The sequence below is a fragment of the Caloenas nicobarica genome, chromosome Z (assembly GCF_036013445.1).
Source record: "Caloenas nicobarica isolate bCalNic1 chromosome Z, bCalNic1.hap1, whole genome shotgun sequence".
Lineage (NCBI taxonomy): Eukaryota > Metazoa > Chordata > Aves > Columbiformes > Columbidae > Caloenas > Caloenas nicobarica.
This window is the reverse complement of record NC_088284.1, coordinates 108411625-108427526: the sequence shown is the minus strand read 5'-3', so window position 1 is coordinate 108427526 and position 15902 is coordinate 108411625. Positions and strand designations below refer to the sequence as shown.

General features: G+C 48.1%; 3 protein-coding genes across 3 annotated transcripts in view; 1 reads left to right on the top strand and 2 right to left on the bottom strand.

Annotated features, from left to right (window-relative positions):
* Positions 1–3236: 3236 nt before the first annotated feature.
* INSL5 (insulin like 5) lies at positions 3237–4938 on the top strand. The gene is made up of 2 exons (XM_065657648.1): positions 3237–3411; positions 4700–4938. The coding sequence occupies exons 1-2, from the start codon at positions 3237–3239 to the stop codon at positions 4936–4938; spliced, it is 414 nt and encodes a 137-aa protein (XP_065513720.1).
* Positions 4939–6701: 1763 nt separating this feature from the next.
* DYNLT5 (dynein light chain Tctex-type family member 5) lies at positions 6702–8932 on the bottom strand. The gene is made up of 3 exons (XM_065655398.1): positions 8837–8932; positions 8588–8712; positions 6702–7178 (listed from the first exon to the last, which is right to left on the bottom strand). Exons 1-3 carry the CDS (start codon positions 8871–8873, stop codon positions 6975–6977), a joined length of 366 nt encoding a protein of 121 aa, XP_065511470.1. The 5' UTR covers positions 8874–8932; the 3' UTR covers positions 6702–6974.
* A 6301-nt stretch (positions 8933–15233) lies between these two features.
* SGIP1 (SH3GL interacting endocytic adaptor 1) overlaps positions 15234–15902 on the bottom strand; it is a 53984-nt gene continuing 53315 nt past the window's right edge. The window contains exon 26 of the mRNA XM_065656989.1: positions 15234–15256. Coding sequence (XP_065513061.1) covers positions 15234–15256 — 23 coding nt within the window. The remainder of the gene's footprint in view (positions 15257–15902) is intronic.

The following is a 15902-nucleotide window of genomic DNA, read 5'->3' as shown; positions in this document are numbered from 1 at the left end:
GGGCATGTGGCCTAACTGGTCACTGAGTCACAGACCCTCATTAGCCAGGGGGAACCCTGCTTTCCAGCATCACCCATTTCTTTCACTTCCTTTTCCAATAACAGCAAGGTCTTCCTAGGCTTAGGTACGTCCAAGGCTTAGGAGGGTCTGAACTACAACTAGCACTAATTGGAGAGAATTAATTCAGAGACAATCAATTCTAAGTACAGCAACCACACGTGTATCACCTTGAAAATTAAATTCCTTTACAAACAAGATACTTGTTTGCATGCTGCTAAGTATGATGCTACAAATGCAACCCAAACAGGCCTGCCAAGAAGTGCTATTTTGGAGGAGCACTGTTAAGTGCAGTAGTAATAGAATTCCAGGGAAGAATCAGCTAACACGATGCAAACTACCTTAGCCTGTGTTCTGGATGCTCAGTGCACAAGTAATTCTGCTCTCAGCTTGTAAATAGGAATTTTGGATCACTGCATTTCTTAAATTGCAGTTACAGTGCCACACAGCTTTTTTTCTTTTTATTTTACAGGTTGATGCTTTACATGATATAATTGGTCCTGCTCTAGCTATTTAACAGTAGCTAAACAATACCACTCCGTTGGTAAACAGCAAGAAAGACTTCTTGTAGTATTAACAGAAACCATTTATTGTTTTTCAATCATTAAAATCTCTCTTTGAAACCCTACTGGTCAGAAATCTCTTTCAAATGCTCTAAATTTTCCCCTGGAAGTCCCCCTTCATTAGAGGAACAGTCTATCCTGTTACTACACAGACGTCCTTCCCTGTAATACAGATAAGGTGACAGAAAGGTTTCCATAGTCTTTTCTCCCTGGGTTTTTTGTCCTTGGGTTACTCAAAAAGCAAAAATGCCAAAAATCACCTGCTGTATAGGCCACTCCATAACACAACGCGAGTCTTTACAAGATGTCACCTGTATCTGCCCTGCGAGTGGACTTTCCATCAGACCCGTCCTGTCTGCCAGCCCATAAACCAGCGAAAGCCGAGCTGTGAGTGGCATCAGGTGCTCCCACAAGCTGCAGATCCTCCCACACCAGCCAGAAGCAGAGACCAACTTCTTCAACCCCCGACAAATTACGATAATGTAAAAAATTGCAGTTTAAATTCACCCTGTCCCACACTGACACTTCTCTGGAAGTTCCTCCCGTGAGGTAACAGCGTGGGCCTGGAGCAAGGACTGACTTGTGCAGCTCTGGAAGCCAGATCTGTGGGGTTTTTGAGATCTCATCACCCCCAAGCAGCCAGAGAGCCAAAAGCTGTTAGGGACGCTCGCCTGCGTTGTTCGTCAGAAGCAAGCAGTGGCTGGCTGGCTGGGCTTCTATGGGGACAGATCAGAAAAACAGAAAAAAAAGCACCCAGCGAGCCACCAGCTGGACCACGGTGTCTTACAGAATTTCCAGAGACTGGCTGCTCACAGAAAATAATGAGCATCTCTACAGATGAGGAATTAAGACTAAGATTTGGGCTACAGCCCTGCTGCCCAAGGCGTGCAGGAGGGATCCCCAGCACAGCAGCCAGGCGATATGAAGGCTCGGCAGCGAAGTGCTCTGCCTGCCAACTGACAGAGGCAATAGCTGCCCGCTCCTGAAAACGAGACATATATTTTATAGATACAGAACACTCAGACTCTCTCATTAGCCTGACAATAAACGTCCAACATTCAAACACATGACTGAAGTAAAAGCTCATTTGTGATGCATTAACATTTGCTTCCTTCTGTGTTCCACATGTTTCACAGTGAACGCGCAAGCTTAGGCTTGGCATAAAATTAATCTTTGTGCACTTCAAAGAAAGACATCCATTAAGGTGAATCATGTGTTAATCATTATTACAAATCTGAACAAAATACACCATATATTTTCCATGGATGGTCATGACTGTTTGCTTACTGGTGCTACTGGTAAAAAACGAGCTTTCTGTCAAGGCTGTAACACATCGTAATTCATCCTGCACATTGGGTAAACTAATCAACTGTAACATTATGGTGCTGGAAAACACTTGTGGTGCTAGGAGGTGCTAAAGATCTCCAAAGTTCCTCATGTATTTTGTACTTAAATATGGAATTTCTGACCTCATAATTGACAAATTTTCTCCCTAAGGCATTTTATTGCAAGGATTTTTTATAGAAGTTTACAGCAACTGCAGACAACAACATCCTGGGCAGCAAAACAAAACCACTAACCCCTGGTCCAGGAGCAGTCACGCTGTTCCACGCTGCTTCCGTGAACCCGCTGCTGCCTTCCAGGTGTGACCAAAAGGAAAGGATGGCCAGGACGCCGATCTGCAGCTATTCTGTGCTTTGTTTAGAGCCATCTCCCTCTCTTTTCTACACTTTTTCAGACAATGACCACGTCTGCAGGCCTCAAAGCCTGAGCCACGTGGCTGCTGTGGAGCTGCTCCGCTGCATCCCAGTATCTGCGGGTAAAATACCTATGGACGTAAACTCAAACAACAACATTGCTCTGTACAGTTTGTTACAAGAAGTTCCCTGTGCTCAAATGCTCTGCGTGCTCAGGATTGCATCCTATCACTTAGCACCCTAGCAATCACAGCAAGGCATTTGCTTGGGTGCCTCCATTTGCCACAAAAACCCTTCAGTACATGATTTTCTCGTGAGTGACTGCCTGGCACGTTCCTCCGAAACATCCGCAGTTGTCAGCTTGACGAGAGAACACGGCATGGTAACGAAGAGGCACGCAACTGCGGTCATCACTGGAAGTTACATCCCTTTTAGTTTGGGATTGCTAGCACAAGAAGACCCAACGTTGCTTAAACTGTGATAAGAGGCAGGACCAGGCAATAGGCTGCGGTAGCGCAGCTGTGTGGGAAACACAGAGACAAAACCCATTATCCACAAATTATGTAGTAAATGTCCTTTCATTTTTGCTGAACATACACATTAACAGTACTGAGCTAAGCCTGTCCCCTATAAACATGTTATACTACATGTGCTCCTATAGTAAAGCAGTTACGTAGTCTTACGAAGTCTTTAACATCCAACCGAAATCCCAGCGCAAATCCCAAAGCACTTAAAACACCATCGGAAACAAGCGATTAACTAGTTTTTAGCAAACATTAAGTCATCCTCAGAATGAGCCGTTACTCAGTGGAGCAGACGGGCCGTGGGTATAAAGGGGAGGACTTCAGAACTTCCCACCTGAGCCTTGCAGATCCCTCCTGAGCTGCCAAAGCCCAGCCTAAGGCCCGCTGGCGGCAGGATGAGGGGCGCGGTGCTGGCGCTGGCCTTGCTGGCCCTGCTGGCCGCGGCTCGCCAGGGCAGGGGAGAAGGAAACACCGTGAGGCTCTGCGGGAGAGACTTCGTCCGAGCCGTCGTCTTCACCTGCGGCGGCTCCCGGTGGAAAAGGGATTTGACTGATTATCACTACCTGTTGGGTAAGTACTAATTAATGCATTAGAGGCTCATCATGCCCCGGCAAGGTGTGACTAAATCTGAGGGGACTGGGAAAAAAAAAAAATCTCCTGCAGGCTGTACCTAAGGGCAAAGCTTTGCCCTTGATTTCCGCCCCCTCAATAGCTGCATCTCAAGCACAAACAGCATAGGCTTTGCTTTAAAACAGCAAGCAAAGTGGCGCAACTCCACACTTTGTTTCCTTGCAGCTTGCTTGGCTTAGCTGAGTGTGCTATTTTGCTAAATAAGTAACATTTAGATCAAGATTTTCCAAGTCAACCTGAGGAAGCACAAGTTCGGCCCAAGGCTATCACTGAAAATCTCTGTTACGGCATTTTAAATGTCAGAGATGAGCCTTGCTGCAGTCAATGAAAGTTTCACCATTGTCTTCTCCTTCCTCTCTCCTTCCTTACTAGAAGGCAGAAACTTTATTAACAATTCTAATACTCTAATTATAGTATGTCAAATATATACTCTGCAATTTAAATATCTTCACATGCTGTTGTATATATATCAGCACGCTTTTAGATAGAAAATTCAGCAATTACATGCACTGCTAGAAATTTGTACTCTGACAGGTTAAAAGAACTAGAAAAAAGAAAATAAATTAAGCAGATGACACGAACAGAGGCTTTCTACACTTTCCATGAAGTTACATCTGCGTTTTTTGAAAATCCTACTGTAGCAGCAGCTTTAATCAGACGTAAAAAGCGATACCACCTGCAACACCCTGCCTGGGGGGTTGTTAATGGAGAAAAACCACCATTGCTAAACTACGTGAAATAACTGCTCTGCCTCCATAAACTCCACCGGGCAGTGCCCAGTTGTACTGTGGTATTTAATATGCACACCAATCACAAGTGTCATTTAAGTGGGAACATCCAGGAACTTTTAAATTGTGACTTAATATAATATCTGCATTTCAGGAAAGCCACAAGCAGTTCAGGTTAATATGCTGGTCAAGCACCGCTAACACAGCAAATCACGATTTTACCCTTCGAGGCAAAGATATACTCCTACAAAGACACTTTTCAATGTAATTCCAAGAACTACTCATTTTTTAAACGCACAGAATGTGTACCTCGCATATCTATTTTAATACTGCCCTGGTGAGAAGTCAGTGATCCAGTAAGTCTTGGTTGTTCACACCAAAAACACAGATGATAATACTCTCAGCTCCCTGGATGAAGGCTGCTCTGTCTTTCTAGTAATTAGAAATATTATAAATTATTAATGACTTCTAACTTTTAGCTTCTAATTCTTATGTGACAGAGAGCGAAAATCCCCTGCCTTTCTCACAAGACACCAACGGTTATGCCGACTCCTCAATGAACAGAGACCAGAGGCTGGAGACCGACAGCAAAGAAATCCAGGTCAAGCCCGAGACAGAGCGAGACTTGGACCACACCAGGAAAATGACTGCGCTGAGAAAGCGCGAAGTAGCCAAGTTGCTCACCACGTCCTGCTGCAACATCGGCTGCAGCGAGAGAGACATCAGTTCCCTGTGCTAGAACGCAGCAGATGCTGACGAGGTTCAACGTCACAGCTTTCATGTATTAAATAATGTATTAAAATAATGATGACATAAACCACTTTTACTGTAGCTTTATTCTTTGGAGCACACTTGGAAGTAAAGGCTGAATGTTAAGTATTGTAGTGCAAACCAGCAAACAGCTGCAGTGACAGTTCAGGTTGGTTTATCTGGATTCCACAAAGTGTTTACAGCAGTTTAGAGTTAAACTTTTAGTCACGAGTACAAATATTTTTTCCCATCTAACTACTCTCCTAGTTTCAGCTTTGCACACAAAATGTAATAAACTAAGCAGTTTATTAGATGCTTGTTCTCTTACTTAAGAAAACTAACAGCAGGTTTCAGCTGTGAAATACTGGTAGCAAAAAGTCTGTGTTCAGCTCAGAATAAAGCCAAGGCGGTGCAGATAGCTCTGGGCAGCCAGTCCCATGCGGGGCCTGTCACCCAGACCCCGGGACAGCCAGGGAGCCCAAGCAGTCAGCAACAGCCCCGCGCTGGGCAGGCAGAAATGTGGCTTTATTTCCTATTCTAGCTGCTTCCAGTAACATCTGCCCAAGGCCCTGCCTGGCGGAGAGTTAATTTGCACCCAGGGAGACTGGACATACACTTGGGAGCTCAGAGGGCTGCGCTTCTCCTCTTAGCTATAGGCAGGTATCAGCTGAGAACCCCAACAAAAGGGTTTTTTTGCTAGATTCAAGCACCTTCAGCACAAGGGCCCAGATAGATCTATATATTCTGATCACAGTCACAGACTGGTTGCGGTTGCAGGGACCTCTGGAGATGATCCAGTCCGACCCACTGCTAATGCAGGGTCACCAGAGCAGGTTGCACAGGATCACATCCAGGCGGGTTTGAATGTCTCCAGAGAAGGAGACTCCACAACCTCTCTGGGCAGCCTGTTCCAGGGCTCTGGCACCTCAAAGGAAAGAAGTTTCTCCTCATATTCAGGTGCAACTTGCCATGTTTCAGTTTGTGCCCATTGCCCCTTGCCCTGTCATTGGGCACCACTGAACAGAGTCTGATCCATCCTCTTGACACCTGCCCTGGAGATATTTATCAGCATCAATAAGATCCCCCTTCAGCTTCTCTTCTCCAGGCTGAACAGACCCAGCTCTCTCAGCCTTTCCTGATGCTCCAGGCCCCTCAGCATCTCTGTAGCCCCCACTGGACTCTCTCCAGTAATTCCTTGGCCTTCTTGAACTGGGGAGCCCAGAACTGGATCCAGTACTCCAGATGGGGCCTCACCAGGACAGAGTAGAGGGGCACGGTCACTCCCCTCGACCTGCTGGCTACGCTCTTCCTCATGCACCTGAACATGATATAATTTGAAGACATTTTTCACTTGATTTCAAACACTATGGGACAGAGCCAGTCTTCTCCAAGCAGAACTACTGTCTCCGGGCCACCTTCTCTGCACTCGGGGCTTTTCTCGGGGCTCAGGGCCAGCCAGGCCAGCCCCCGGCAAGCAAAGTTCCTGTATCCCGCACTGTCTGCTGCCCTCCCACATCTCTGGGGCTTGCAGGAAGGTTTGGAGGACCCCCCAGCCCCCCAGGCAGGGCAGGGTAACTCACAGCACCCAGCTACCGCGGCTCGACGGGGCGCAGATCTGCAGCACAGCATGTGCACAGTCACGACCACAGGGCCCGGGAGGTGCTTTACTGACCGCAAACACCATTTAATGGGGACAGTTTTAAATCTATTTTGGCTTGCTTTCCAAAAAGTGATTTCTACTTGTGGATCACACAGTGAGGGCAAATTCAGGGAGAAAAATACTACAGGGATAGCTGGTTCTGAAAGCAGGTAGAATCAGGTGCAAACCAGCATTTCACAGAGAATCACTTCCCAGAGAAAGCTCTGGGAAATACAGTCATCACATTCACCACCAAAAGGCTTAAGGCAACCACATCTCAAAACAGGTGAAAGCTGCCTTGGTCCTTCACAGCCGTTTTCAACAACAGAAACAGGAAAAGTGAGGCTGAACGTTCATTTCTCCTGCTGTTAAACTCCACTACCTCCTTATTCAAAATAGACAGCATAGACTACTGCAAGAGCAAACAGTGAAGTGTTCTTGAACACATAGGATGCAAATGTATCACTTGCAGGATCCCACAGGCACCTGCTTCCGATTTGCATGCTCTGCTCATTCAGCTGCCCAATATGTGTCACCACAACAATCTTGTACCTCGGTATCATAAGGTCTTTTACCCGAGCCTTAATAACCTGCAAGAGAAAAACATGTTTAGGCACACGTGGTGAGGTCTCACTACAGGGGATGCTCAGGGACTGGGTTTTCTGGGACAGACAAGCACATGTGTTGCAGTACTGAGCCCTTGCAACAATCCTGATGACAATCTTGGAACTGCAGCATTTGAAACATCTGCTGCAAACTCCCCCAGCCCCATGGACAGGGGCCACGTACACTGCTGTGGTCGTTTCACAAGAGGACCAACACTTCCGTCTGCTAAAAACAGGCACATCTTCCTGCTGCACGACTGAAACGCAGGTACAGGCGTTAAGTAAGGAATTGCTGTATGTGAATACCATGTTCTCCTCCATATGTGCTCATAATTACCCGCTGATTACAGGGGGGAAAGGAAAAGCGGACAGTACTGCTTTTTTAATGCTGGTGAGCTCTTCTGGGCCAAATCAGCCGGAAGACTAAAGGATCAGGACAGTCTTTTCTCTACAGCAAGATTGGATTTAACCAAGAAGAAACTTGCATACACATCACTGTGCAGAATTCAGCCACTACCATAACTGGCCTATTTTGGAAAGGTCTGATACATACATAAAACTTATTAATGGCATTTCTGGACAAGGTAACCACAGCATGGAGTTTTTACTGAACCGTGTGTTTGGCCACTGCTGCTCGAGCAAACCTCATCATTAACCTGTATAATCCAGCACCCATCTCGGAGCAACCCTTGGTGCATCTTCACGGCTTCCTCCAGCATTTGTTTTACACTTTGTATTTGGGGATCTCCCTGCCATGACAGCCACCTCCCTGCCATGCTGTTGAGGTGTGAGGATAAAATCACAGAATAGAATCACAGAATCATTTTGGTTGGAAGAGACTCTCAAGAGCATCGAGTCCAACCGTTCCCCAGCCCTGGCACTGCCCCATGTCCCTGAGAACCTCATGTCCGTCTGTCCAACCCCTCCAGGGATGGTGACTCCAGCACTGCCCTGGGCAGCCTGTTCCAATGCCCACAGCCCTTGGGGGAAGAAATTGTTCCCCAGATCCACCCTCAACCTCCCCTGGCGCAACTTGAGGCCGTTTCTTCTGGTCCTGGCGCTTGTTCCTGGGGAGCAGAGCCCGACCCCCCCTGGCTCCAAGCTCCTTTCAGGCAGGTCAGAGATCAGAAGGTCTCCCCTCAGCTCCTGTTCTCCAGCTGAACCCCCAGCTCCCTCAGCCGCTCCCATCACCCTTGTGCTCCAGCCCCTCACCAGCTCCGTTCCCTTCTCTCCACTCGCTCCAGCACCTCAAGGCCTTTCTTGTCCTGAGGGGCCCCAAACTGCCCCCAGGATTGGAGGTGTGGCCTCCTCAGTGCCCAGCACAGGACGGTCACTGGGTCTGCTGGCCACACTATTTCTGACAGGGCCGCCCCGTCCCCTGAGCACAGCGGTACCTCAGCGATGTCCTTCGCCATGTCCCTGCACCGGGCCGGCTCGTACTGCTGCTCCCTCAGGCAGCTGCCCAGCACATCCCTCAGGATCTCATCCACCGCCGCCACCGGGAAGCGCCTGGGGGGACCTGAGGGGCAGGTGGTGACGTTAAACCCGCATTTCTGAGGGGAAAACCCACCGCGCTGAAGGCAGAGAATGGCGCCTCGGAGGTCTCCTCGGCCCGCCCCGAAGTGCCCGGCCCTGGGACCTACCCGAGCGGGGGTCGCTGCCGGCCGTGCCGCCGAACATCCCCGCAGCGATGCTGACGGGAGGAGGACGGACGGGACGGGAGAAGGAGGGACGGGACGGGCGGCCCCGGGGCCGCGGATCGGCGCTGCCGCCGCCTCCCGCCCCTGCGCTGTCCCGCCCAGGCTGAGGCGGGGCCGCCATTTCGTCCCCCGCATCCGTGTCCGCGCAGCCTCCCTGGGTGCCCAGGGAGGTCGTGTCCCGCAGCCCTCACAGTTTGCGTGTGTCCTTCTAACTCCCACAGTTCCCCACGGGCTTCAGAGGTGCCTGCGTGTCCTTACAGCCCCCACATGGCCGCATGGACCCCACATGTGTGTACAGGTCCCCACAGCCTCCCCATGTCCCCATGGACCCCGCAGGTCCCCGCAGACTCCACAGGTCCCCATGTCCCCCACAGGTCCCCGCAGCCTCCACAGGTCCCCATGTCCCCCACAGGTCCCCACAGCCTCCCCATGTCCCCATGGACCCCACAGGTCCCCACAGCCTCCACAGGTCCCCATGTCCCCATGGACCCCACAGGTCTCCGCAGCCTCCACAGGTCCCCATGTCCTCATGGACCCCACAGCCTCCACAGGTCCCCATGTCCCCCACAGGTCCCCACAGCCTCCCCATGTCCCCATGGACCCCACAGGTCCCCACAGCCTCCACAGGTCCCCATGTCCTCATGGACCCCACAGGTCCCCACAGCCTTCCCATGTCCCCATGTCCTCATAGACCCCACAGGTCCCCACGGCCTCCCCATGTCCCCATGTCCCCACAGCCTCCACAGGTCCCCATGTCCTCATGGACCCCACAGGTCCCCACAGCCTTCACAGGACCCCATGTCCCCATGGACCCCACAGGTCCCTGCAGCCTCCACAGGACCCTGTGTGCCCCTACAGCCCCCATGACCTCCACAGGTCTCTCCCTACAGCCCCCACGTGTCCCCATAAGTCCCTGTGGGCCCGCATGGCTCTCACATGTCCCCACAGCTCCCTTATGTCTCCATGGCCCCTGAGGGTCCCTACAACTTTCACTTGTCCTCATGGCCCCCATGAGTTTGCACAGCCCCTACATGGCCCCTATGAGTCTCCAGGGCCCCCATGTGTCCCTACAGCCCACACAGCTCCCCATGACTTCGTGGATCCCACAGGTCCCCACATGTCCCTACAGCCCTGACATGTCCCCACGGCTTCCATGGGGCCGCTCAACCTCCTCAAGATCCCACAGCCATGGTCCCTCATGTCCCCACAGTCCCTATGGACTCCACATGTCCCCACATGCCAACCCCGATGTTTTGGGCCAGGGACCCGGCAGCCCCGACACCTCTGCCTGGCTCCTCTGGGTGCTCCTGCACGTGCAAGCAAAGCTCATTCGGAAACAGTAGTGGTTTATGGGGTTTGTTTATTTTCAAGGAAAAAAAAATCACATTTAAATCGCAACTGAATTGGGTATTTAATGTGATTCTTATGTATAGGATTAATAAACTTTGTTCTGACGTGGGGATTTATTTGTTGCAACATTATGCATGGTAAATAATTGCATATTCAAGATTTTGTGAAATGGGTGACGGGGAAAGTGGAGGAAAGACATTTATAAAAAACATTATTTACAAAAATGATATCCACATAGTCGTATTCTAACCTATAAGGCAAGTAACATTTAAAATATGTTGTTTCATGATTATCTTCAACAAGTCAATACAACACATTCATATTACCAGTGGTCAAATACAAAGCTTTGCTGCGATAGTCTGTGTGCAACAAACCTGTACGTCTTTTATAGTTTTTTCTCTGAGAACAGTAGGTAAGCAGCAAAGTTTTCATCACAGACTAAGCAGTACCTAGGCCATCGTAGACTAAAGGTATAATATATCTCATTGCACGTTTAGGCAAAAAAGGCCAGCCATTAATTAACTTAAATCTTAAAAATAGACCTGTGTATCTTAATCCACAAATATTTATAAACATTTTATACATGAGGGAGTTCATAAAATGATACAGGGTGATACCCTGGGGAATCCAGTTAACTTCTGGAGGTTCCTCTGGGTTCGGAGGTGTCTCAGAGACGTTCTCCTGCACCTTCCACCCACCAGCCCGTGGCCGCGGAACCGGAGCACCAAACCACAGCCCGGCTCGATTCTTCTCTCAGACCACAACTAATGTTTCTGTACGGTTTATTCCGTCAAAGCAACTGTGTGATTTCACCAATTTTAGAGCATTTTGGAGGGGGAAACCCTTCCTGCGTGGATTTTGAATCCAACAGCAGGACGGCACGTCCGCAGCGATTCCCCCTGTGTCCTGGAAGAGAGAGTTTTCTAACAGAGGAATAAAATATTCTGAACGCCTTGCTAAAACCTGGTGTGTTTCATCCCGTACTGCTTGGCCTGTAGTGAAGTCCTGCTTGTGTGCAAACCTTTGAAGAGCCTCACCACATTAACTTTTCTGACTTTCAGGAAAAATTGTCAGCGGCATTATCTGCAGTCGCTCCTAAAGTGGTAGCGGAGGTCACACAGGAGGTGGGCGGGTATTTCTGCAGATCTTTTTCTAGCCTTGCAATGAAATAAAAATTAAAATACTGATGATCATAAAAACTCCCCAGCCCTGCAAGAATTACTGTCCTTGGGAAATCGTGAGAAAAAGAAGAAAAGAAGAATGCTGGCTATGAAATGAAATCTTTGAGACAGTAATTTCTTACCAGGAAAGTACAATGTGATTATGTTATATATTTTGGGCTATAATTTAAAAAAAAAAAAAAGGAAAAAAAGCTGAATGGAGCAGGATTCCTCTGTGACACAGAACTGCACCGGTGCCGAAGGAGATGGGGAACCGAGGCAGAGGTCCGAACATTTTTAGTAAAAGATGTTTGACACTCTCTTAGGTAATTTAAAAATACGACACCTTTTCATTGCAGCCCAGCCATCTAAAAATGCTTTTGCTGCAAGAAGTGATGTGGTGACTCTTTATGTGATGCTCATGCTACAGGAGCTGGGTGGGAATAGAGTTTGGACAGTGGCCTTACAGCAAAAATAAGCAGCAGCTTTATAAGAGGGGAGTGATATTTAAGAAGAAATGCAAGCACCAAATGAAAAGCTTATTATTTGGTAGTATTTCATACTACTGAGCAATTTAATAGTTATTAAGAAACACTGTTAAAGTGGAAAATTGGTCTGAAACATCTCCTGTGAGGAGCACTGTAAGCTGGCTGAGAATCATCAATATTTGCAACAAACAGAAGAATGAAAGTTGCAAATGAAAAGGCTTCCTGCTGCCCAGATCTAAAGACCCAAATCTGCACGTGTTCATGGGGAAAACCACTCCCAGTCCATCAGCGGGCACTGGGCTGCTGGTGGCTACTGGGGACCCAAGGAAAATCCCTCTGGGGAGAGGTGGCTGGGGACATGTCCACGCAAGTCTCCAAGCTGAAGCCTTTCTGTGCATGCATCACACCTATTTATTATTTGAATGCCTCCTTTATTTATCCTTTTTTTGGCTCAGATAACGAGCTCAGAGTGCTGCTGAGTTAAGGGGTGCGGTGCTGGAGGGCTGAGTCCCATTCTCAGCCTCAGCCTGACTTGAGAAAAGACCCTCTGGACCACATGCCCAGCAAGAGATGCTTGGCTCTAGGGATGCAGGTGACTCACAGACAACCAAATCCCCGCTTTTTCAACTCCCCGCTGATGTAGCTGCTCTCTGCTAATGGGCAGGGAGGCCCAAACAGATGCATCCCCTGAAAATACAGAGTTTTTCCTGCCTAATAGCAGAGGTGAAGCCTGCAGAGCTCGAGCACCCTGAATGCAACAGGGCAGTGCATTCCTCCTGCCCTCTCCAGAGGGCTCTCTCAGCTGCTACGGAAGCTGGAATTGGGGATAAACATTCCTATATATGCTCCTTTTAAAGTCTGCTACATCCCAAGCTGCTGCTCATAATGTTTTTTCTGCTGACACCTTCTCAAAGCCAGGTGGAAAGAAGACCAGGCTGCTGCATGTCAGGCTTAGAAAGGCAACTGGTCTGTTCCCCCTCCGCACGCAGGGTAATGCTGGGGTGCCAGGCTCGTACTGCAAACGGGAGAACAAAAATCTGACAAAATAAGCATCCCTGGGGCACTCAGCTGCTCTGCCCCCTGCTCAGACACCGGCAGGGCAGGAAAACTCAACCACGGACGCGGAGCAGCGTCTCCTTGCAAGGGCCATGCGGGGAGGAAAATCAGAGATGCTGCTGAGCAAACACCCCATGAACTGAAACACTGTGCAAAAAATTGCCAAAAGCAGTATGCAAAACACCCGTGCCAAAACCGCTGGGTTTGGTCCCAGTGTTTGGGCTGGGAATAGCTGTTTCGTGTCACCTGGTGGTGGCTGGAAGGGGACGGTGTCCCCGCGGGGCTGCCAGCACACCAAACTGGGGTGCAATTCACCCCAGAAAAGGTGCAGGACTCTCATCTCTCTACCCAGGCCATGGGGGCTGCGTCGCAGCACCCCCACGCACCCGGAAAATGTGATGTTGGTTTTGTGACAGCACAAACAGGACAAGCTTGCGAGCCTTGGGTTATGGGAGTTTTTGTTTAAAAAGCATTTAAAAACCCAGTGCTAATGTAAACACCTTGTCTTTCAAATGAAATATAAAGTAAAATATCTATGTTCTGGTAATATTTACATTATAAAATCCTTATTTTCAGGACTATGGCATAGATCACTTTTCGAAGCATGAGTTTATAACAATTGTATACAGTGTGAACCAATTATGCAAAAACTGATTCTTAAATTTTGCTCTATATTCCTATGTCAGAAAGGGGTAATTTACACAGTTTATACATAATTCCATTTCAGGGGAAAAATTATTAACAGAGTTGAACGCTCCCTCCAGGAGTTCTGGCAAGTGTATTTTCAAAAACTGCAAAGATGCATGAAGTTGCATAACTTAATTGTGCTTTCACCTCCGTGTTGATACCTCCTGTAAGCACACACACAACTCAGGCAGCCCATCACACATGCCTCAGTCCGGGAGTCACCTCAGAACTCAAATATCTCCAGATTTCCTTGTTTTCTTTTAAGGTGGGCACAGATTACTGTTTTCTTATGTCACTCCAAACTGCTCTGTGAGCAAGCACATCCCAACACGCACAAAGTTTTCCAGCACAAATGCACAAGCCCAATCCTGGCAGCATTTGTGACTGTAAAATTAGCACTATTTGTCATCTCACACATTTCTAAAGTCACCAGCACCCCGGTCGGTGGATGCTCCTATGCTGCTCTTTGCATCTGAACACCAGCTGCAAATAATTTTGAAAAAATCCCTTTTTTTTTTTTTCCCACGTCACTAAATTCTCCCTTTAAAACCAGCTCTCCACCTTGGCAGATGCTGCACCATCAGTGTGTTGGGGCATTCAAAAATAGGAAAAAAAACCCTCAAACCAATCAACCAAAGAAAAAAAAAAAACAGAAAAACCAAGCAAGGGAACACAGAAACACAACCAAAAATCTAGATACTGCTCAGGAAAATGTATCCTTAAAAACAGCAATAACTTCTCCAGACAGTGTGTAAGCTCAGAGTAACTACCTGACCTCTTTGCTTACTTGTCTCCTTGTCTACATATCTGCAAAATGTAAAGACACAGGGCAAAGAGAAGCACTTGTCACCTACACACACACTGCTGGGACTCCTGACGCGTCGTCTGCGGCCCTAAGAGAGCACGGGCACGTTCACGGAGGTTTGTGGGAATGGAAATTGGATGTAAATACTCTTTGTAGAAGTGACATTTTTTTCCACATTTTGCTGGGAGACTGTACTAGGAACCTCCACATTTACAGCAGTATTTTTCTGGAGTTAAACCAGCTAAACCTGAAGATAGAGATTTTTATTCGTCACCGTGAGACATATTAAGGACTGAAGAAAAAGTAAATCAGCCTGTCGTTTCTACTCTCTTTTTATGAGGCACCCCCTTCATAACAGCTATCAGTATTGTATTTAAATCGTATATATTGACAAAATGTAATCTACCTCTGTAAGCATTGTGCCATTCAACAGTACTACTATTAAATTTATATACCACAGTTTAAATTACATCCATTTCATGAATGGTAAAATGCTAAAACTCAAGTGTCTAACGGCCAAAATACAGCCTTACTGGAATGAGTACAATTTACAAATACAATAATTACATTTTAAAACCATTAACAATGTTACATCTAGAAGTAGATACTGTAGGACTGGTCAAGACGGTGTTTTCCAAGGAAAAAAATGCTGAAAGTTGTCATCACTTCCAACAGAAATGTCCCGAGTGCAGGATTTAGTTCATTTTCCTTAAACTGTAAATAAAACCCGTTCCACGCACAGCAGTCCTTGGGTGTTTTCCATATTATTTTCCATAGGCTTGCATAAGCTCCCATCAGTTATCGGCCAAGTATTTACCTAGAAATGGGATCAGAAATCAGCTGCGGGGAGGGAGCAGCCCCGGTTCCCAGGGGACGGGCACCCACCACCACTGGCCCCACACCCACGGCCACGCTGCTGCCACAGAAAAATCATCACAGAATCATCAAATCATCGAATCCCAGGTTGGAAGGGACCTCAAGGATCATCTGGTCCAACCTTTCTTAGCACAAGCCCGGTCTAGACAAGCTGGCCCAGCGCCCTGTCCAGCTGAATCTGAACAGTGTCCGATGTTGGGGAATCCACCACTTCCCTGGGGAGATTATTCCAGCAGCTGATTGTTCTCATCATAAAAAATTCCCCTGTGTCCAATTGGAATCTCCCCAGGAGTAACTTGCACCCATTAGCCCTCATCTTTTCTTGTGACTCCTTGTAAAAAGGGAGTCTCCACCTTCTTCGTAGCCACTCTTTAAATGCTGGGACATGGTGACGAGGTCTCCCCTGAGCTGCCTTTTCTCTAAGCTTTGGAGATCCCCAGGCCTTACCTTTCGCACAGGACCCATCAGCAGAAAAGAGCCCATTAAATTCAAGGCTCTGGTAAGGATTTATTTCATGCGAGGGAGCTTTTACCCCTCTGCTGCCAGCCAGCCCTGTCACACCATGCTACGGTGGGACCTCTGGGCTT